This window comes from Oreochromis aureus, linkage group 7 (assembly GCF_013358895.1).
Source record: "Oreochromis aureus strain Israel breed Guangdong linkage group 7, ZZ_aureus, whole genome shotgun sequence".
Classification (NCBI taxonomy): Eukaryota; Metazoa; Chordata; class Actinopteri; order Cichliformes; family Cichlidae; genus Oreochromis; species Oreochromis aureus.
Genome location: NC_052948.1, coordinates 13,686,198 through 13,708,254, shown reverse-complemented (window position 1 = coordinate 13,708,254; position 22,057 = coordinate 13,686,198). Strand labels below are relative to the sequence as shown.

The following is a 22,057-nucleotide window of genomic DNA, read 5'->3' as shown; positions in this document are numbered from 1 at the left end:
CGGCACACACACACATATGCACACACTTAAAATGTAAGTGCATCACTTCTTTATTGGATCACGTGTGAATATAAATACATCATTTGAACTGAACTGAAAGAACTGGTGATTTTTATCGATTTGATGTGTGTAAAGCGTTTTGCTCTAAAATGACTGGTTTAGCGTAGAAGGAAAAAGGAGTCAGAGTTTCTAATTAAACTACTGCTGTGGGATACTGGTAATGCAAACAGACCAGCTGATCTACTGCACTTTGTCTTTTCATTTGGATACAGCTAAGTTGTTTGGCAGAATATTTCATGTCTTTCCTTGAGCAGCAAAATGTGAAAATAAAGATGTGACTGGAAAAAACATATACACACAAAAAACATATACACACACAAAGGACTTAAATTTGCTATTGAGGGGTTAGTAGCATGTTTTATAAATTCATGCAAAGTTGACAAGGCTACAGTATGCCATAGTGGAGAAGAAAGCAGGATCCTCACTGTCCCCATTCACGGTGTCATTTGGATAGTCTAAAAACAAAAGAATAGTTAAAGAAGAATATGTTATCGGTACTTTTCTGGGGTAGTCACTTATATATTCAGTAAATAAAAATCACCTGTTTCAAAGATGACATGATCAACCAGTGGTCTGTCACTGAGATGTAAGGAGGTCCTGACCTCCCGAGGACCATGGCCACTGGACACCTCAACCCCCCACAGTATTGGGTGCTCCCTGTGGAGCACAAAGATGAGCACAGAAAAACTCAATTCTGTGTAAAAAAAGAAAAAAAAAGCCTAACATCTACCAATATATCCTTTGACTTTCAATAAATGTTTTATGTGGTTTCTCGCAAGCTGTTGAGATCTCTGTGTTTTCAACACTCCACATAATAGACTGCCAGAATTCTGCGGGCATCACATTCAGGTCGACTTTTATGTGCCGTTCAGTCGAGATTGGACTGTGGTGAGGTTTACAGGCCTGACATTTTTGCTTGTTAAGTGTTTTTTCCCCGCCTTCGTCAGGTCCTTCCTGCATGTAAAGGTTTGCAATACTACACTGACTTTTGAACTAACATGCCAACCGTGTCTCATTCAATTTTAAGTGTCTTGGAAATCTTCAGTTGAACCGTTGTCTTTTGGCACAAAGGAATAATTGGCTCTCTTGGCGTTTGTGACAGCTCCTTTAAATCTGTCATGTTTGCACCTCAGCTTGAGGTGAGAGATTTAGATCGATAATATAACTGAAGCATGTTTAGTGTCATCACTAAGTTGCCAAAAGATTGATTGCACTTTGCAGTCTGCTAGCATTATATACTATTAGATGATTAAAAACCCCAACAACAAAGAGGGATTAAAGAACTCATGAAGTCTACAATAAATATCCCAGAATACCAAATAATTGTTGCGCATTTTCATTATCAATATGATTATGTCCACTATAAAAATGTCATATTCACAAATAATAAAGTCAAATATCCCAGTTTCACTTTCAGTTTTTCTTTGGACAGAATAAAGCAGGCAGTAAAAAAGGCTTGCATTCCTTACTTTTGGTAGAAATGACTGATCAGGGCAGGTTTGATTTGGAGTTTGAACTCGTGCTCTTCATCATAAGGTGACGTTCTGTAGTGCTGCAAACACAATCTATGTGACAGGAAAGGGGAAAAACAGGAGAGGGAATTGTTTATTTAAATGCCAGTTTAAAAGACGAAATACTTCTGCACAGTCACACATCACTGGGGCGGAAAAAAAGTCAAAAGATTTACTGCGTGAGAAGAAAGAGACGATCGTAGGGCAAACCAAGGAATGTGCTGCAGGTCACAATTATTTCCAGCAGATGGTGCAATTTCCTGAGTCGGATCACTTGTTCCTGCAGATCAACCTCTGTGCTGAGGTAAAAACACTGTGGAGGAAATTACTCAGAGTCAGTACTATGCTGACAGACACTTGAAAAGAACTGAGAAACAGTGTAAAGCTTACCAAGTGGTTTAAAGTCGTCAGTTCTTCACCTAAGAAACAAACACAAATGCAAATGGCCCATCATCCAGAGAGCATAACACAAACACAGAGTCAAAGAAAGAGCTCCAGAGGAATAATTAAAGGTTACCAATCAGGTAGTTAATATAGTCTTTTCTCATCTTATCCAGACCCATCTCCAGCAGCATGTTGACAGGCGTGACGCCTGTAAGAGACACATGTTCGATCTGCTGGTGGTACGACTGCAGAATGAGCTTGCTGAGGGAACTGCTGCTGTCTCTGTGAATCTGGATGATGTGAAACAAAACAAACAAAAATAAATTAATCAATGAATTAATAAAATAACATCTGCAACATCCAAACTCATCTAACTCCAAGTTTTCAGAAGCGGAAACGTTTTATGTTTTTACCCAGGGTTTGATGTCACCGTATCTTAGAGCATCAATGACCAACTTCAGGCAGTCTCCAATGTCCTGATATGAAGTCACACCTGCAATACAAAGTTGTTTCTGTCTGTTTGTAAAATGCTAAAATTCATCCCAGGTTCCTGAATGGAGGGCCTGACTCACTTTTTCTCATCCGAACCCAAAGCTGCTCTACAAAATCCAAATCTCCTCTTTCCAAGAACGAGTTGAAAATGGGAGTTTCTGTCTCAGACTTCAGCTTCGAGGTCTTCTGAAAAAGATGGAGAGGACTCTAGCAGCAGCAGCAGATATATTGTGAAATTAATGTTTTAGTGAAAATGGCTCCATCCTACCTCGGGCGTTCTTGCAGCCTGATCCTGCAGTGTTTTTGCAGTGTTCTGTAGCTCTGAAAGAAGAATTAAAAAGGAAAAAATAATCATAAGTAGCAGGTAGCATTACATCAGATTTACAATATATTGATTCAGCAGTGCTTCATGCCTTCTAGGTAAGCCTTGGTCAGATTTACAGCCGATGTGCTTTCCAGCGGTTCCATCCATTCAGTCTCACCAGTTCTCAAACCATCAGCGAGAGTCTGAAATAACAGGATTCAGATATATTTAGTTATTTATGTGGATGCTGGTAGTTGCTGTCATTTTAGATTACAGTGGGAGACAAACCTGTAGAAACTCCAGCTCCCTGTACATCTCAAACATTGGACTTCTCATGTCTCCACTGGCAATTTTGATATTCTGCATAAAAAAGATAAACACATTAAAAATCAGTCTGTGTAGAACTGTTCAGCTTCATCTGCTGGTACTACTTCCAGATACATGTTTTCCTTTTCTATTCATAATAGCATATTAATTATATAGAAATATAAAACGCAAGCTTTTTAAGGGAAAGAAGGGATTATTATAAGAGGTCATTATTGCTGCTCACTAATGTTGCTGTAGAGGACAGGGGTGGGGTCTCAAGAATACTCTCCACATGGCTCCATTTGAAATCCACAGTCACGCTGCTCTGAGACTCAATGGTGGTGTTTTCAACAACAGTGGAACCAAACAGGCTGAACCTGGCACTGCCTTTAATCCCCACCTAGAAGTATTGATCAGTGTAAGAGCACAGACATTCGTTCATACAGACAGACTTGCAAAAGAGGATGAAAACTGAAATACCGAGGATGGATGATGCCGTTTCTTATGCTCTTGCTTCAGTTCTTCTAAGGTTGTGAGGGATCGTTTGTCTGCAGTTGAACCTAAAAACATTAACATCAGGAAAATAAAAATAAGTGATACAAATACATAAAAATCATCAGTAAATGTACTGATAATGTTTAAAAATGGGTTATTCAAAGAGGAGTGATGTTTCTAAGCAATACCTTTGGAAGTGATGGAGTACAGTTTGACACCAGTAACTTTAGTGCCCACGCAGACTGTTTCAGCCCCAAACCAGGTCGTTCCAGCAGGATCAGACATGTCGCATCGCACCCACAGAGGGTATAAAGGAAGGTTCGTGTCCTCAGCTGACATGCTGGCATTTTGAGATAATGTATACCAAGAGAGAAACTGTCTGTACAAAGAAGAAGAAAAAAACTTTGTCAGATGTGGTTGATTAAATATGCACATCTTACCAGCGCGTATTTCTTTTGCAATTAAATTTTAAACGTTTTAGCACTAATCACCTTGCTTTCATGACTGAAAGTGGCTGCGGTCCTATTTCAGTTTGAAGTACGTGGGCACTGTCGTTAGCATCATCAGCATCGCCATCAGAAAGGTTTGAAGCCTCGGTCATTTGCTCGTCGCCTGGTTCGCTTATTTTTGAAGCCTTAGTGAAATCAGAGCACAATTCAATGGTGAGCGACAAGGAGGAGACTGGTTAGTCATCTAAGCGTACATCCAGTGTTAATATCACTACAATTGGGAATTTTGGAAACACTACTGACCCAGTTTGAGCTTGAAAACTCCAGAACTCAGTTTTTATTCTGGACGGAAAGACTTTTTGAGATCATGGAGTGAATGTGTTTCCAAAAATTTCTGCCCATCTAGACTAAAACACAGTCCTGAACCCTTAACAGTGAAGCAAACTCTACATGCCCAGTTATCTTTCCATTATCTAAGGGCAGCATTGACAGCATCTGACCAATTAGAAACATTGATGAGTCTACTGTCAACAGAGTGAGTAAATTTTACAAAGGAAAACAAAACAAGGAACGCCAGTAAAAAAAAGACGAAGGAAACTATGTACGTTAAGAGACTTCTCAGTATCATTGCTCTATCATTAAGACAAGGGAGAATCTGGTGGACACATTCATTCATTTTCTACTGCTTATCCGGGATTTGGTCACCGGGGCAGAAGTCTCACCAGAGAAGCCAAGAGTTCCCTTACACTGGCCACCTCTTCCAAGTCATCCAGTGGTGACACCGAGTTGTTCCCAAGCCATCTGAGAGATATAATCTCTAGGTCTGTCCTGGGTCTGTCCTGGGGGCTCTTTCTCAATAGGACATGCCTAAAATACTTCAGCTAGGAGCCATCGAGAAGGTATCCTAGTCAGATGCCTGAACCACCTCAAAAGGCTCATTTCAATGTGGAGGAGCAGCCGCTCTACTTTGAGCCCCTCTCGATTGACTGAGCTCTTCACTCCATCTTTAAGGAAGAGGCCAGCCATCCTTAAAGGAAATTCATTTCTGCCATTTGTATAAGAAACCTCATTCTTTTGGTCTCTAAATGTGGTGGATTACAATTGTTATTTCATGAAATGAATTTTTCGATGGGTGTAAGAGATTCTTTTTAGCTGCAGCCCACGTTGTGTTTAACAGTCTGAGAGTAGGAATATATAAAAAAACAGAATTCAAATGTAACAAATACAAAGAGGTGCCCAGTTGTGGAATCGTATATTAATCCTTACTGAACAATAATTTTCTTTTTAAACTGGTTGCAGCAAACAAGGGAACAAAATAAATAAAATCAAGAAGTAAGGTTTTGCCTATGAATATATATTTCTGTCTGATGCTCATCAGGAAAAGACAAATACTTTAGACACTATTAAAATTTTTTAAATAACTTCTACTATCCACACACAAAGGTCCAAGGGAACTTGCAGGAATCCTGACACTTTTTCCCAGAGAATTGATTAGGACGGGGCAGCTGTGGCTCAGGAGGTACCGTAGGTTGTCAACTATTTAGAAGGTCGGTAGTTCCCAGTTTCTCCAACTATTGAACCTCGAGCCGCCCCCATTCATCTCTGTAACTCTGTAACATGTAACTTCTGTCAGTGCTGTACTACTGGAAAACGGAATTTCCTGGAGGAACCCACCCGGGGGATTAATAAAGTTTCATCTAATCTAATCTAAGAATGTTAGACAAGGCACTTTAGTATAGAAAAAGCACTTTTATGAATGTGTGCGTGATTGGGTGAATGAAACTTGTAGTACAAAGTGCGATGAACACTCAGTTAGAGCTGAAAAGTGTATATAAGGATCAGTCCATTTACCACTGGTACATGGTGATCTTTAATCTCAATCGTAATCTGCTCAGGAGAAAGTTACAGGATGTAGATAGGGACAGATCTTTTAGCAGAATAATCCTGTAAAGTCTGGCGAGACAAAACCAGTCTACCCTTTGTTATTTAGAAAGGGGAGATATGGTGTTAATGTAAGAAAATTGAAAGTAATAAGTTTAGACTGCAAGTGAAGACAGTATTGTTCAACAGGAGGCAAGGTGTGGAGCGAGGGGCATCTTGAGATATGTGAGGTGAAGGTGTGGGGTGTTTATGTTTCCCCTGGAGAGTAATAAAGAAAGTTCCACAAAAGAGTCCAATTAGTCTCATGCCTGTTTTCTGATAGAAATCACCATGAGGTCTGCATTATACGTTGCCATGGTAATGCACGCTGTGAAGACATGAACCACCTTCCTCATACCCTGAAGTTATATGAATAAGCGCAAATCCTTCTTTGTAGTACAGGCCTTTGGAGATTTCAAATTAAAAGCAGGTCAACAGCTTTAACAAAAGGCCTAAAAGGCGTTGAGATGTATTAGTAGTTTGGATGCTAGAGATAAACAAAGTAAAATGTTTTACAACAAAAGTCAGAGCCAGTCAACAATTATTCCTGTATGTTTTGTCGCTATAAACACAACTAGGTAAAAAATATTCCTAAAAGAGTAAAGTAAAAAAAAAAGTAGAATCTTACAAAGTAAAATTTTATTATTGAGTCTACATATTTTCGATATGGTAAATGAGTCCAAGGACTGACATTACTCACAGCTTTTTCACAGACGAAGACTGTCTGGTTCCCACAATACATATTCACCGCAGGGATTCTGTCTCCGTTCATCTTCACTATTTGGACCTCCTCCTGAAGCCCAAAAGATATCAACATTACTGTAACAGTGACAGATGGATTGACTCACGACAGCTTACTTAAGGATGCATGAATTTACCTCATATATATACGGATCACTGCTTTCCGCATCCTGAAGAGATCTGGAATCAACACGACAGATTTAACTTTGTTTCACCCATCATTCTGAGGGTTAACTTTTTGTTAGAATCGCTATGCATCCAAAACTCACCGAAGAATCGTGAAAAACTCTTTAGCCCTGGATATAACCTTCGAGCACATCGCCAAATTATGGTCTGCGTATCCTGTTATAGAAGGAAGGATGTACATAAAACATACGAAAGTGGCTAAACGAGTTTAAAGTTAACAAATCTGTTGTTGATATTTTGACAGTCGCGCGCTCGAAAAGCAGAGGGTGACGACATGGGGTCATAGGTGAACACACACTTCCCTCATAATGAAATAAATAAAATAATGAGGTAGAAAAAAGATTGAAAATGTACCAGAAATACGAATATACAAGGAATTTTTAATAAAATAAAAAAATATTTGATTAAAAAAAAACGAGGAAAGAAATGATTCAATCTTTCCTGCGCCAACACGGAGTAAAGAAATAGTCCCATGTGGAAGAACGGTTTTAAAATTGCTTGGCTAAACATGCTAAGCACTGACAAATTAAACATGCTATATTATTTATGCTGTGTATTCTCTTTACTTTTTCTGTGCTTGTTTTATGAAGTTAAACAAAGAACTTGTCACGATGATGTTGATACCGGAAGTGGTGGTTTGAAGCGGAGGCATAAACCATGTAGGGTGAATCGCCAACTTCCTTTTTTACTGTGGCCGCCATACCGTAAGGAGCGTGGTTCCCGGCGAGCCGAAAATAACTACCGAAAATGGTGAGAATTTCAATGTTTTTCAGGGCTAACGTGATATAATAGACGAGTCTTCATATTGTTGTTCGTGTTGAACAAGCAAGCGCGTGTTTTGTGAATTTGGAAATCATAGGTTCCGATGTAATATAGCAGCAAATTGAAACGCTCCCGGCTAGCAAAGCTAACACGAGGAGCCATTTTGAGTGAACGGCTACAAGTTACACGTGTGGCTGTCCTTTCAGGGGTAGATCACTGAAGGCTCATCTTGTGTATTTTGATGGCATCTAAAGTTAGATGGTTATTTCTGTCATTTGAATTGATCAATGCGCTATATACAGCCGTTATCATTTACAATTAATGTTACGTTTAAACAAGCTGGCCAAGTCGTCTTAGCAGAAACGAGCTAAACTGAGGGTAACCGAGGCAGATTTCATGTTGGCCAAATGAAACCTTACTTTGATTGTGTCGGTTAAAGCAGGGATATTTTATTGAAACTGCAATTACGTCAAGATTAATCTGCCTTTTAAATTGGAATTTTAAAGTTAGTAGTTTTTCTCCTGTCACATGCCAGGATGTCTTAAAGACACATGCTACACAGGTTTACAGACTCTTGAATTGCCTACACAACTTTCCCTGACAGAATACATCTAACGATTGTTTATTTCTTTCTCAGGCCTGTGCCCGACCCCTCATCTCGGTGTATTCCGAGAAAGGAGAATCCTCAGGCAAAAATGTTGTCATGCCTGCAGTGTTCAAGGCCCCTATTCGCCCTGATGTGGTGAATTTTGTGCACACCAACATGCGCAAGAACAACCGCCAGCCTTATGCAGTCAGCGAACTGGCAGGTGAGTGCATAAATGTACTTGGCATATAGTAAACCTTTCATTAAGGTGTTGTGTACACAATATAGATTATGTGTTATGTGTGTTTTAGGCCACCAGACCAGTGCAGAGTCCTGGGGTACAGGAAGAGCTGTGGCCCGTATCCCTCGTGTGAGAGGTGGTGGTACTCACCGTTCTGGCCAGGGTGCTTTTGGAAATGTATCCTCTTGAAAACCACAAGAGTTTTTCCCACTTTGTAATCTGTATACTGAGGCAAACTTAATTCTGTGGACTTGCTGTGATGGTGTAATTTGCGTCTGACTCTGTGACCAGTGACAGAATGCCTGCTGTCATATGCTGGCACAGATGGCTGATGAACATTGAGTCTGAGCAGGTATAAAATAGTTATTTACTTAAGTTGTTTAAGTCAGTGGTCCTTGACTTTGGTCTAGATGTGTCGTGGTGGTCGTATGTTTGCCCCCACTAAAACCTGGCGCCGCTGGCACCGCAGGATCAACGTACCCCAGAAGCGCTATGCCATCTGCTCTGCCCTGGCTGCCTCTGCCATTCCTGCACTTGTGATGTCCAAGGGTAAGTGCCAAAAGATGTTTGAATGGGACATGAATTGGTAGAAACCAGCATGGAAATATATTTTGACCAAAAATGAACCCTTTTTGATTCAGCCTAACATTTGACTTGCCATGATGGTGTAATTTGCGTCTGAGCCTGTGAACAGTGACGGTTGCCTGCCGTCTCTAAGCTGTCACAGAGTATTGATGTCCTTTAAATCTGAGCAAGTGTAGTTAATGCTGTAACTTTGATAGCCCTAGCAGTTTTCTCTGTCATTGTCTTTGACTGATTCTTAACAATCTTCCCTTTTTAGGACACCGCATTGAGGAAATCCCCGAGGTCCCACTGGTGGTTGAAGACAAAGTTGAGGGCTACAAGAAGACCAAGGAGGCAGTGCTGCTGCTGAAGAAGCTCAAAGCCTGGAATGACATTAAGAAGGTACAGTAACCTCAAACTGGGAACACTGAGTTTCATCAGTAGTTTTCCCAAAGTCAAATCATACTTTTTTTTTTTTTTTTTTTTTTGAATTGGCACTGGGAGCAATTAATTATTAATAATGGAGTTTTCTTTGCTCTTCTCAGGTCTATGCCTCTCAGCGTATGCGTGCCGGTAAGGGTAAGATGAGGAATCGCAGACGTATCCAGCGCAGAGGGCCGTGCATTATCTACAACCAAGATGCTGGCTTAACCAAAGCCTTCAGAAATATCCCAGGTAAATGTCCCGGTTAAAATTTAGAATTTATTACAGTGTTAGAAAATGGATATGATTCTTACATTTAATTAAGGTATAGTTAAAATAGGATTGGATGAAATAGAATAAAATGACCAAGATTCTTAAAGTAACACTTTGCTTTCAGTTAAACCCTAATTGTTTTCTCCATTTATGCATGCGTAACTTCAAGTATGCCTGAGTACTGATGAGTTGTAATTGTAGTGTTTATAGCATAGTTAAGTCTTAAATAAGTCAATTGCCCTTTAAAACTCACTATAGCTTCAAGATAATGGGTTCATCAACATGCAGATGTTTAATTATTGTGCTGCATTTTGCAGGCATCACTCTGCTGAACGTGAACAAACTGAACCTCTTGAGGCTCGCTCCTGGTGGTCACGTTGGACGGTTCTGCATCTGGACCGAGAGCGCTTTCCGCAAGCTGGATGACCTGTACGGCACATGGCGCAAGGCTGCCTCCCTGAAGGTTGACTACAAGTGAGTATTTGAGTATTTTGAGAGCATGCACTCTAAAAGTTCAAGTACAGTATATCATGCTGGTGTACAACAGTGATGAGCTTCCACTTCATGGTCCGTGTTTTTGAACTATGTGATATTTAACGAAGTTCTGAGTTTGAACAACATAAAACTTATCATATGATATTTTTGCCTTCATGCACGAGGAACTTTAATTCTTGACTCTTCTTCCTTCAGCCTGCCAATGCACAAGATGACCAACACAGATCTGACCAGGATTCTGAAGAGTGAGGAGATCCAGAAAGCACTTCGTGCACCCAAGTAAGCATTTTTCAGTGTAGTTTTTCCCCGAGGTCTTATTTATCAGCTATGATGATTTTCCACTTCAGGTCCGTGTTTCTGAACCCTGATTATATGGAAGTCCTGAGTGATGCAGAAAGTTTATCACTAAAGTTGTAGTTAAGCAGAATCTCACATATTCAAGAGTGGATTGTATTGTCATTACAGCAAGAAGCTCAACCGCAGAATACTGAAGAAGAATCCTCTGAAGAATTTGAACATTATGCTCAAACTGAATCCTTACGCCAAGACAGCAAGACGTCATGCCATCCTCCAGCATGATCCTGCGGTAAGATTCTGATCAGTTAAAGATGAAGGTAAAACTTGTAGGTCTATTTGTTGATGGTAACTTTAAGCTCTTCTTTGTTCTCACCATAGATCAAGGCCAAGATGCTGAAACCCAAGAAGAGGCCTGGAAAGAAGGGTGTACCTGCCAAGCCCAAGGCATAAACCAATACATACAGACTGGAGTTCAGTGATGAATAAATCAGTTGTTTCAAATGCATGAGTCAGACCTGTCATTCAAACTTTTTATTCACAGGACTTATTTATTCCACATAAGCTAGCAAAGGTTTTGCACTGCGAAGACTTGGGGTTACAAAGGAATATCAAGCACAGGTAGAGCAGCATTTGTCAAGATTAAATTAAATCTTTAGAAAAAAGATGGCTTTTCAGGAAGGCCTGCAAGGTAGCCCAAAGACTTGTTCAATACATAGTTTCACTTGGCATGTAGGTTTGTACACTTTAATCAGTATAAACAGTTTTATATACCAATAATAGAAATTAGTCATTAGAAGACTTTGATGTGGGCGTTGTAGGCAGAACAGGCCTCACATTGTGGTACCGTGAGTTGGTGTCAAAGGCTGACTGAGTCCAATGGTGGTGCACAGCCAGCCAGCAAAGTCAACTTCCTCTGCTTCAGAGTTTTTGATGAAAGGATGCACCTGAAGAAAAGGAGAGCTTTTAGATGCATAAATATAAGGAGTGTAATAAGTGAATATTAAGAGTGCAAATCTTACCATCAACTGTTTCAAGTCTGCTCTCTCTGCTGGGTTTTTAATCAAGCTGCAGTGGAAACAAAACATCTTAGCGTAGTCCTGTGAAACACCACTAGGTGGCACAAGATGTGCAGTGTAGATGAGGGAAAACGATGTCTTCTACCTACCATTTATTAACAAAGTCTTGGAATTCAGAACTAAATACAGCTGGCAGTTTTGGTGGAGGCTGAAATTTAGAGGTTTGTGTAAGTCAAATATCACGTTAAATTGCTCCTAAAGGCATTAATACACTGTAGCCTAGCATCTATCTGCATCATACCAGCATGTGTAGATAAATCCAGTAAACTCACCTCATTAACAATGTAATCAAGAAGCTCAAAAATAGCCATTGGAGGTCTGCTGTCTGGGCCGTATGCTGTTAAGGGGATGGAACCAAAATAATCAGCCCCTTGTAGGTTAGACATTGTGTAATTACTTCAATGACTATGCTGTAACTTATTTGAGCTATTTCATCAGCACTTTTTGAAATGATATAAAGCTGCTGTAACTTCAGAAGCTACCCTTCAGAGTTACAGCAAGAACCAGAGCCTTCTCAGACTTACAGCTGCCGGGTCGCCCAGGGGGCCGCGGCTTTGGGGAGGAATCACTGGAGGCTGCCTCCCCTTCCACTGGGAAGCCGAAAATCTGTTCGAGCTCCTTAGCATCAGGTGGTGGAATAGGAAAGCGTCCAATGGCCATTTCAACCAGTGACAGACCCATGCTCCAGATGTCCGACTGAACAGAATAGTGGGTGCCTTGTAAGCGCTCGGGCTAAACAACACATAACATAAGTAGTGTCAGTTATCAGCAGAATAGCTTTTACTTATTTTATTGCAATAATAAACCGGCAGGTAAATGACAGCTATGTTAAGTGGCACACGTAAACTTGCAGCCAGAGTAGTGACGAGTTTTCCATTTTAACTCACCGACATGTACGACCGAGTGCCCACAAAGGAGTTGGCCATGGAGTCTATAAGCTGTCCGCTCACTCCAAAGTCACACAGCTTGATCTCACCACGGGAATTCACTAGGATGTTAGAAGGCTTGACATCTGAAAGAGGGACACGCAGTGTTTAGGAGAACACAGTGGGCAAGTGTTTCAACGGGCAGCATCAGCACAGAACAAACTGCTGCAGGCATTTTGTGCTGCTTGTGCTGACTCGTTTTACGGTTTCATCCCTACAACAAAGATTTAACTGAGCCTTTAAATAGGGATTGACTGTATTCTAAGTTTGTATTAAAACAACAGGTAGGTGATCACTGTGTTGCTATCAGGTCACGCCTCCACTTATAAGTTAGAAAACAAGCTTTTACACCCAGTATGACCACAACTTGACAGAAAGAGACGTTAAAGTGAAAAAAATCTGTTAAAATGTAACTATCAGAAAAAACAAGAGCTTTAAACTTCCCCCTCAGACATAACAAAAACAAACTGGCTAATACAAAACCCAAATCAGACTTCTGTGTAATCATATCTCCACCTCTCTGCTAGTGCCAGACATATGATTTGATCTAGGCTTTATGTATAGCAAAACTAAGGAAGAGTATTTATGTGTTTAAATTTGAGTTGAAATAGTGACCTCTGTGCATGATCTTGTGCTTCTCCCTCAGGTAGGAAAGACCTTTAATTACCTGCAAAGACAAATATTGCATAACAGCACAGCAAAGGCACAGATAATTTGGTACTGCCAAAGAAGTATAAGAAACTTAGCTCTAGTGTGACGGCCAGAGCATGAAATAAGTGGGAGAGGTGTTAAAGCTACCCACAGCAATGCTGACTTTGCCAAGGATCTGCTCTGGGATCTTGCCTGCTTTCTTCAGTGATTGGTCCAGGGAGCCACCGTCCTATGAACAACAGACGGGGACAAATGGAGAGGATTCAAAATAAAAATTTGTGAAAAACAACACATTTCATCAAAATAGCTTGTTCCCATACCAACCAGGCTGTAAATGGAGGACAAGAAATACCTGAGAACTTTCAGTACAGTCTGTAAAAGAAAGCAAAAACCCTACGAGAAAAACACTAGCAAGCATAACATTAATAAGCTTTACCATATGCTCCATGCAGATGCTGATTTCTCCATCGCTGTAAAAAGCCCCGTAGAAGCCCACAATATATGGGGAGTTGCACTCATGTAGCACCTGCAGCTCCCTAATGATCTGGTTCCTGATGGCTGGTTTAATCTCAAGGTGGATCAGCTGGAACACAGCAGGGCTCATGTTTTTAATTATGCTTGCGTAACACAGAGAAGACAAATGCTAGACAATACAAGCACAGACAAGAACATGCTTTATGATCAAAAATGATCATTAAGGAAAAAGATTTAATATCGAGGCACATCTTTTTCAGCTAGGGGACGATTTTTAAAAGCAGGACTTGGGTTTTCAGACGCTAACCGCTGTCCCATTAACCCACATTTAAGGTTGTGCACAAACACTGGAGTAATGATGCCTCTTGGACATACTGGAGTAAAAAATAGCTTTCAGACAGTTGTGCTGCAACTTACCTTCCTTGCCATAATCAGACCCGAGGGTCGGTGGGAGACCTTAAAGACAACTCCTCCGTTGCCGGCACCGAGCTCGCAGATCTTCTCAAAGTCATCGTCCTTCAGCTCTCCCACCTTCTGCTTCTGTGTCAGAAAGGCCTCCAAGCGTTTTCGCTGCTGCTCATCCAACTCGAGCTCCTCTAGTTTTTTCTGCAGTGCCTCCAAGTTAGTTCTTGTTAAGAGTAAGGTAATGAAAGACAGAAAACGATGAGAAACATGTGCATTATTACTGTATTCAGTTCAGAGACTAAACTGTCAGATATCCTCTCATTAGATATCAATATCATGACCAGGTGGTCCCACTATTTTTATTCCACATGCTTTCATCTCACATAATTGGTTTGAGTTCCAAAAGTCTGAGTTTTTGAGTTTCCCAAGAAATGTGTGATTCAAAAAGGGATATCTAATTCATGGATACCGACTTATGGCAAGTCAAATTTGAGTACCAGTCCAAACTTTTAATAGTTAGTGCAACAGAAAAGAGCCAGCAGAGCAGAGTACAAAAACACAAGGCCATAAAAATAAACTTTAATATCCATAAATATTACAAATACAGTATGGTTGCCCTTTACATGATCAATGCCACAGCTTGAACCTCCATAGATTGTGTTTCTTCAAGTTAGATATATCTAGATTTCAAACTACCGATCAACATTAGTAAGGTTTTTCTCCTTGTCACACACAAACACACTCACTCCCCCACATTCAGCTTGCTGGGATCTGCTCACCACAGATAATCCACATACTCCACATCCAGACCTACTGCATCTATTATGTCATCCTCAGAGATAAGACTGAGCTAAGTGTAGTACTCCTGCACATTCCTCAGGAATAATGTTAAACAAAGAGGGAGCCAGCAGAGAGAGCCGGGTGCGCTTTATTATCCCTTTTCAGATCCCAGTGTGAGAAAGCTTAAAATGATCTTTCCTTGAGAAACTAATTGTCTAGTGAACTCTGCTGATCTCCTGCCCTTTGACCTCCCACTCAACTGCCTCAAAACACTGTCCACACCGCCACACACAGCCAGTCCAAGACTTTAAAAAGTATTAGCTGGAAGCTGCTGTGAAGACCACAGAGATGTCCTGTTATTAGTGTCAAACATTTGGCCTGTGAATATTAAAAATTTGCAATTTAATTGTTTATGCTGCAAATGATTAAAGTATCAAACGAAAGCATGTATGATTCATATGTGCATATGTGCTGCTGTCGTCATTCAGCTAAGAGAAATCATTTAAATGAATTATTTAATTGCCAGCCTACCAGATTTTTGTGACAATATGACTATGTGGTGATGAGAAGATCTTCATCAGGCTTAGTGGTAATTACACTTTTTATTCCTCACATTTTTTTTTACTTAATAACGACTCACTGGAGAGCAGCTCTTCTCCCTGCACAGCTCCGCACAGCAAAGAGAGGGTTAAGTGGTTTTATTTTTGACAGTAGGCCTGCATATCCATGGAGACGAGGTGCCGAGTTTGAGCTGGCAGTGGGTGGCGTGGGCGTTTTGTCGACAAGAGCTGGAGGTGGAGGAGGATGAGAGGAGGAGAAGCCTGAAACACTCTACACAATGTACGAGGGAGGGACTACAGTAGCGCCACACTGCAGAACCCCTCCCTTCCAGGTGCAGGAAGAAGTGAGCACGACGCTGGCCTTTTGAGCTCCATCCGCACTAAAGAACAAGGACATCCAGCAGAACTCGAATGTGAGAAGCACAATAACTCTACACCTTGACATCAAGCAAGTTAAAGAAAATGCATTTTTAATAAATGAGAGTCTGTGAGACACACATTTATCTATCAGGTTTTGGTTTATGGCTTCAGCCAAAGAGGTATTCAGCTACTTATTACTTCAACATGCGTTGCTTAGATTTTTTTCAAAGAATAGTTCAACACAGCTCTGCAGAACCAAAATTTTATTAAAAATTGATATCCGATTGAACAGTCTCTTTTAAACTATTATTTGAAAAATGGTTGCTGTTGAAGCTACAGCTGTTTCCATTCTGTATCTCTCCTGAGTGTTTCTTTTTTCTAAGCATTGCATTGTGTGCAGGTACATTAAGAGATTATTCAAAATTACCGGATGTGTAAACATAGGTGCCCTGTAAAGATTACAATTCAAGAAACCTGTAACATGGACAGCTGAACCTGAAGGTGCACAGTAAATGAAACAAATGGGAACATTACAGTATTTTTAGTGAGTGCCAATCACTTACTGTTGGAGGAATTAAAACCAGGATCAGTTCCTCGGAAAACCTTTTTTTTTTTTTTTACTGTAATTGAAAACTGAGTATCAGTTGCTTTCTAATAAAAAGCATATAGTAAGCAATATGTTAAATAAATAAATAATAAACAAGAGCCACAAACTATGGCTACTGTCAATATTTATCAATAATTTAGTTTCCCAGATCCTTAGAGAAGTTTTCACCTATGTGATGGCAGTAGCTTATCCAAGATGAAGTATAAGGGTCTATCCAGAACAAGCTGTTTGTATTTGTTCTCAGCTCTCCCCTGATAATATTCCATCCTTGGTTGGCATTATATGGGCCACTCATTGCAGTTCTCCAATGGCTTGCAGCCATTTCATGCTGAAAAAGCATTTGGCGTGCTGGAATGGCTGTCCTTTTTCACAAGAGTGCAATGGTCTGGTTTCAGTAAGAGGCTCATCGATTGGATTAAGCTCATCCACAACCATTATGCAACATATTTGCTCTCTAGTGTCAGCATCCAATCATCTTGTGTCGTGGTGCAAATTACCCAGAATAATGTGCTAATTTAAATGAGCACTTTGAAACATGAGCCTTTTCTTCCCCTTCTGTTCAAAACAGCTGGTGGGTTTTCTTACTTATGGCTATAACGCTGATACATTACGAGAATAGATTTCTGGTAATGTCTCTTTCTGACAGTTTTATACTATCTATTTTCATTATGATACACAGTAACTAAATCATAAATGTAAATACTGAAATCAATGACGGTTGAAATTCATTTGGCTGTTTGATTTCAGGGCCATGATATTATTATGCTCATTTTGGTACAGAGAGGCCCAAGGTGTGCCAAGCAAATATCTCTCACAACATTACAGCAACAGCAGTCTGAACTGTTGATACAACGCAGAGTGGATCCATCCTTTCATGTTGTTTACACAAAATTCTGCCATCCGAATGTTGCAGCACAAATCGTGACTCATCAGGATCAGGAAACATTTTTCCAATCTTCTTTGGTCCATGCCGAGTGTAGCTTTAATTTCCTGTTCTTAGCTGAGAGGAGTTACCCCCCAGTGTGGTTTTCTACTGTTGTAGGGTTTGATGAGTTGTGTGCTCAGAGATGCTCTTCTGCATACCTGGGTTGTAAAGACTGTTTAAGTTATTTGATCTGATATCTGATATTAACAAGGGAGTGTAGATAACTCACTGAATATCTTTCTCTTTTTAAAACCATTGTCTGTAAACTCTATGGCAATGGCTGTTGCAACCCATCTGGCTCAACAACCATGCAACGTTCAAAGTCACTTAAATCATCGTCCACTTTCTGATGCTCAGTTTGAACTTCAGCTTGTACTCCTGCTCATGTCTACATGCCTAAATGCAATGAGGATTGGCTAATTAGATATTTGTGTTAACAAGCAGCTGAAATGGTGTATCTAATGCACGCTGCTATTGCTTCCTAGCATATCTGAATAAATACTATACTTTTTACACCATCAAGGTAAAAGCAGCTGCAGGAGTGTTCCCCCCCCCCCAAATGCATGTGTAAGTAAAGATAATTTAAAGATGGCAAAGTGCACCAAGAAAACTGCACACAGAGTAACTGCAACTTGGTTAATCCTGTTTGTCACTGGTCTGTAAAGATGTCTGTGATTGCCAGCATATGCAAGCAGTACAGTGGTGTGAAATCACTTTTTAACACAGGGCCGTGTAGATTTAGATTTTTATCCCCTCAATAATAAACACCCTCATTTTAGAAACTTTACCTGTGTTATCTTTGTCTAGTTGTTTAAATTTATTTGATGATCTGAAACATTTAAGTGTGACAAACTTCTGATATTGGTAATATGAACAACATTTGTTACCACAAACCCACCATCTACCATCACTGGACTGAAACTGGTTTAGCTTTGAACCGTCAGGCAGCTGAACTCAAACAGAACTGTTTTTATGGAAAAGAGGACTTGAGTAACAGCAGTCACTATGTGTCAGCAGTGCCACAGTATAACACCTTTATACGCGAAAGAGGACACAGGAACCCTCATTTAAAAAAACAAAAAACAGAGATTCAGAATTCCTGATTGTTGCCTCATCCCAACATGTTGCTCTTTAGTCCATTAGAGCCCGGCCAGCAGCAGCAGGAATGTGCTCGACTCTCGCCAAACATTATGTCATCATCAATAGCTCCTAATGAACAAAGCAGAGGCACAGCTCATCTGTTTAACATTGTCAGCACCCCAATCCAACACTGATTACTTTAAGTCCTGAAAGTTGATCTGTTGTGCTCACTTCAAGCTCCATGTTTTTATGCGTTCAGTATTTTTTTGTGCTTTTCCTGTCTTACAGACCATCCATGTCACACATTAGCCACATATTCACACAGCACTTCACGTTATACATTGCACATCCATGGCCAATTTAGAATCAAACCAGTCGATCTTTGGGAAGAGGACCCAAAAGAAACCCATGCAAGCACATGGAAAACATGCAAACTCTAAAAAGGAAGGCGCAAGCCAATCGCAAGATTCATGTGCTGCAAGGCAACAGTGCTAACCACTGTACCTGACGTCATACCTTAACTCTACTACAGCTTTACACAATTCATAATTCAATACAATCCCCTTTCATCGTACACCAGCCCTTCATGCATCTCCTCACTTCATTCACAGTCTGAAAAAAAGCCATTTTAGCTCCCGTCCCTTTAAAGCCCCTCTTTCTAAAAGCCCACTTTTGTGTTGTTCTCCTGCTTGATCAGTAGTGTAGAAATTCTGAAACCAACATACAAAACCTACACAATGTCCACTTTTCACATTCTTGCATACATGTTGGAGCTCAAAATCTGATCCAGAACAGAGCAGACAGCGACAACATCCACAGCAAAACGGATTTCAACAGAGTTACTCAATAAGCATTGGGCTCATTTTGATGTCACAAGAATGTATAAATAAATAAACAGTTTTCCTTCTTTCTTTCTCTTTTAGCACTCCTTCGCAACTAAGAAGGTATTTGGTCAAGCTCTAGAACTTGCAGATAACTCTTAAGTAGAACACTGAAGAAAAATGGTTCAGGTGATTCTTGGGCTCTTTCTGTGCCCATATAAGGACATTCCTGCCTTATTGACATCAACCAGGCAGAAGGAATGAAAAACAAAATGTCTGCAGCAGCCTTAGCTTTAGGTTCACAGGGATTACATGTACATGATTATCAGCTGATATATATTTTAATAGTGAAAAGATCTTTACATTCAGTATAATAGAATTCAAACTACAGCAGACTTTCCATCAAAGCAAGCTAAAGTCAAACATCTGCCCTTGGCTAAAACTAAACTGAATCTTTAAAAATCAGAAGAGGAGGTTCTGTTTTTGGTAGCATTTACGTGTCTCATTCCTTGCATCAATAAACATGATAACTCAAAAGGTTTTGAATGAATTCTGATAAAACTTTGTAGGGGTGTAGAGTGGGGTCATGTTAACCATCCATTCAAATTTGGCTTACATCCACCAAGGTCTTCAAGGTCAACCAAATGATTTGTTGGGCAAAAACTGACAAAAGCCCTATAAGTTTTACACTTATGGCATGTGTGACATGTATTGTCAACATATAGAGTGTATTGTATATACTGTGTAAAGATTTTAAATATGTCACTTATGACCTTTGACCTCTCCAAGGTCAATTAATCTGAAGGTCAAAGTGATAATAGTGATCTTTAGAGCTATTTTTAAAACTATGTGTCTTACTGGTTAAAATTTTATAAAATGTATTTCATCTTTCAAGCTATGCTACAAATTCAAATACTGGGAACAGTTAAGAAATGATACTGGTTTATGGGGATTTTAAATACCACATTATAGTTTGTATCCAAATATCATGTCATTTGACCTTTGGCCTCACTTTTACATTTCTACTACTCTAATTTGTATCTTACTGAAAACTTCTTAAAGTATATTCCTTCCTGTTTTTTTAATGTTTTCTTGTATTTTGTAAATCTTAATGTGGTGGACTAGTGGACACATTAAAAAAAAAATCTTTCTTGTTGCTTTAAAATTACCATTGCTTAATGCAAAATGGTATTCAAACATGACTCAGTGTCATTTTTTTTAGTCTTTAATTCATTGCCAGAGACACAGATGGCCTTCAGATGTGTGCTCTAACAACGAAACAATGATATATTCAGACTCTACAACGCATCAGAAAAGCAGCCATCATAACCGATGACATGTTATGTAACTCTCATCTCAACTGATCCAGCTTGTTGCAGGACTCACTGGGCTTTTCTCAGCAAACTGAGGGCTAGAGGAGGATGTCAAAACAATTTTATGTCTCCATTACTGTGTTTTGTCAAACAATGGTGGGAGCAGGACTTTGCAGAACTTCTTCAGCAGACAGAAATATAATTCTGTGTGCTGCCTCGCTGGAAAGCTCTAACTCTGACTAATCACACCAAGTGGGCTGTGAGAGTAACAAGGAGACCTGTCCATCCATGACACCACAAAGAGGACTTGACAGCCGGATGTTACAGAAATATTATAATGAGAAACACAGTAACAACAATAATTTGTGAAAATGACCCGTGTGAGTAAAACAGGAAAAATGAATGAAATCATGAGGATTTTGACAGCTATTTAGCACTTGAAATGATAAAGTGAAATGAGTTTCCAGTTTTCTCCATTTTACATCATTATAAATTAAACTTCTTTAACTATTTGATAGATGATTAGTGTGTAACAAATAGTCCACTGAAGTCTACTGAATTATGATTTAGTGGCTGTTTTAACAACATTCAAGCATTTTCTAGAGCCAAAAAATTATCAATGTGATCAACCTCTGTTTATTCCCTGTTTTATTTCAGTTTGAAAGGAGTATCTGTGTGTCTTGGATTGTGCTTGAAGAGTAAATCTAATGAATTAATCAATCAATCAATGCTGTAACCTATAAAAATGCAACATGCAACCCAAACCACATAAGCTATTTGAGGAACCATTAATGGGCATGTGTCAGTAACTTTTCAGATTTAAAAATATTTCATTTTCTCAGTACAGCAACTGATAACAATGCCAGTGATCAATAGTTGCAGTAGAGGACAAGCTCAAATACTTGGTGCAGAGTACTCGAGCACACACACATATGGTATTGGCTGCTGTCATACCGAATCCAACATACATCAGGTTATGTATCAGAAAGCAGTTATCTGTGTACTACATTCCCCTATCTGGATATCAGAAGCAGATTAATATTGACACTCACTCTGTGGCTCCGCTGCCGTTGATAGTGTTTCCATCAGGGATGGGGTTGAGTTGGATCGGCTCAGGCTTCCTTCTCTTCTGCATGTTACGTGCAAGAAACAAGCTGGTGTAAAAAAAAAAAATATAACAACAACAACAAATCAACACACGAGCTGCAGCAGTGTAGACGGAAGCCCGATACAGAAGAGGTATCTGATATTAAGAAGACACTGTTTATCGGCAGTGACTGACAAGGGAAGAAACAGGCAAGGGTTGTAATGAACTGCAAGGCTGAGCAGCTGATTTCTTCTTAATGGGTGGAGGTGAATGAAACGTCACAAAATATTTTCATTGGTCTTCCGGAAAGCGTGGCTGGGCTTGCTGCAGCTCTCCCTCTGCTGGTGATAGGCGGTATTACCATGCTGTTACTAAAGTTTCATTTAAACGAGCAGGAAGGCGGGAATTAAGCGCTCCACTAAAGGGAGCATATTAGCCAAAACTAGAGTAGCTTTGCATTTTTCAAAAATGATCTTTATTTATAAGAAATGCAGTCACTCACT

The 22,057-nt window shown here is 39.9% G+C and overlaps 3 protein-coding genes and 4 non-coding genes across 8 annotated transcripts; 5 read left to right on the top strand and 2 right to left on the bottom strand.

Moving 5' to 3' along the window:
* Positions 1 to 26: 26 nt before the first annotated feature.
* zwilch (zwilch kinetochore protein) lies at positions 27 to 7,135 on the bottom strand. 2 transcript variants are annotated; one of them, XM_031747385.2, is made up of 18 exons: positions 6,932 to 7,135; positions 6,800 to 6,842; positions 6,622 to 6,714; positions 4,044 to 4,186; positions 3,741 to 3,931; positions 3,538 to 3,617; positions 3,302 to 3,457; positions 3,040 to 3,111; positions 2,861 to 2,954; positions 2,716 to 2,768; positions 2,528 to 2,633; positions 2,369 to 2,448; positions 2,089 to 2,245; positions 1,962 to 1,990; positions 1,748 to 1,884; positions 1,530 to 1,625; positions 602 to 717; positions 27 to 515 (listed from the first exon to the last, which is right to left on the bottom strand). In XM_031747385.2, exons 1-18 carry the CDS (start codon positions 7,027 to 7,029, stop codon positions 427 to 429), a joined length of 1,833 nt encoding a protein of 610 aa, XP_031603245.1. In that variant the 5' UTR covers positions 7,030 to 7,135; the 3' UTR covers positions 27 to 426. The 2 variants fall into 2 exon arrangements, with proteins under 2 accessions (XP_031603245.1, XP_031603246.1); XM_031747386.2 differs by having other exon boundaries at positions 2,528 to 2,630.
* A 357-nt stretch (positions 7,136 to 7,492) lies between these two features.
* On the top strand, positions 7,493 to 10,994 carry rpl4 (ribosomal protein L4). Its single transcript, XM_031747354.2, has 10 exons — positions 7,493 to 7,598; positions 8,248 to 8,419; positions 8,508 to 8,614; positions 8,848 to 8,986; positions 9,279 to 9,403; positions 9,547 to 9,676; positions 10,015 to 10,171; positions 10,388 to 10,471; positions 10,658 to 10,778; positions 10,868 to 10,994. Exons 1-10 carry the CDS (start codon positions 7,596 to 7,598, stop codon positions 10,937 to 10,939), a joined length of 1,110 nt encoding a protein of 369 aa, XP_031603214.1. The 5' UTR covers positions 7,493 to 7,595; the 3' UTR covers positions 10,940 to 10,994.
* Positions 8,690 to 8,788, top strand: LOC116326296. Its single transcript, XR_004199907.1, has one exon. It is a non-coding gene; the product is annotated as a small nucleolar RNA SNORD16 (small nucleolar RNA).
* LOC116326297 lies at positions 9,093 to 9,191 on the top strand. Its single transcript, XR_004199908.1, has one exon. It is a non-coding gene; the product is annotated as a small nucleolar RNA SNORD16 (small nucleolar RNA).
* LOC116326294 lies at positions 10,239 to 10,309 on the top strand. The gene has a single exon (XR_004199905.1). It is a non-coding gene; the product is annotated as a small nucleolar RNA SNORD18 (small nucleolar RNA).
* On the top strand, positions 10,515 to 10,581 carry LOC116326295. Its single transcript, XR_004199906.1, has one exon. It is a non-coding gene; the product is annotated as a small nucleolar RNA SNORD18 (small nucleolar RNA).
* Positions 10,995 to 11,005: 11 nt separating the features above from the next.
* Positions 11,006 to 21,811, bottom strand: map2k1 (mitogen-activated protein kinase kinase 1). The gene is made up of 11 exons (XM_031747352.2): positions 21,520 to 21,811; positions 14,034 to 14,244; positions 13,579 to 13,725; positions 13,294 to 13,371; positions 13,107 to 13,158; positions 12,453 to 12,577; positions 12,090 to 12,297; positions 11,838 to 11,902; positions 11,655 to 11,713; positions 11,509 to 11,554; positions 11,006 to 11,433 (listed from the first exon to the last, which is right to left on the bottom strand). The coding sequence occupies exons 1-11, from the start codon at positions 21,600 to 21,602 to the stop codon at positions 11,320 to 11,322; spliced, it is 1,188 nt and encodes a 395-aa protein (XP_031603212.1). The 5' UTR covers positions 21,603 to 21,811; the 3' UTR covers positions 11,006 to 11,319.
* Between the last annotated feature and the right edge of the window lie 246 nt (positions 21,812 to 22,057).

Excerpts from the sequence above, each read along its gene's own strand:
- zwilch (XM_031747385.2), bottom strand. The coding sequence starts at position 7,029 with ATGTACATCCTTCCTTCTATAACAGGATACGCAGACCATAATTTGGCG. Across the intron at positions 6,843-6,931 it reads GAGTTTTTCACGATTCTTCG|ATCTCTTCAGGATGCGGAAA; the intron begins GTGAGTTTTGGA and ends TGTTGATTCCAG. Across the intron at positions 516-601 it reads TCATGTCATCTTTGAAACAG|ACTATCCAAATGACACCGTG; the intron begins GTGATTTTTATT and ends TTTTGTTTTTAG.
- rpl4 (XM_031747354.2), top strand. Across the intron at positions 9,677-10,014 it reads AGCCTTCAGAAATATCCCAG|GCATCACTCTGCTGAACGTG; the intron begins GTAAATGTCCCG and ends TGCATTTTGCAG. Across the intron at positions 10,172-10,387 it reads TCCCTGAAGGTTGACTACAA|CCTGCCAATGCACAAGATGA; the intron begins GTGAGTATTTGA and ends TTCTTCCTTCAG.
- map2k1 (XM_031747352.2), bottom strand. The coding sequence starts at position 21,602 with ATGCAGAAGAGAAGGAAGCCTGAGCCGATCCAACTCAACCCCATCCCT. Across the intron at positions 11,903-12,089 it reads CCCTGGGCGACCCGGCAGCT|CATACGGCCCAGACAGCAGA; the intron begins GTAAGTCTGAGA and ends TCCCCTTAACAG. Across the intron at positions 11,434-11,508 it reads CAGACTTGAAACAGTTGATG|GTGCATCCTTTCATCAAAAA; the intron begins GTAAGATTTGCA and ends CCTTTTCTTCAG.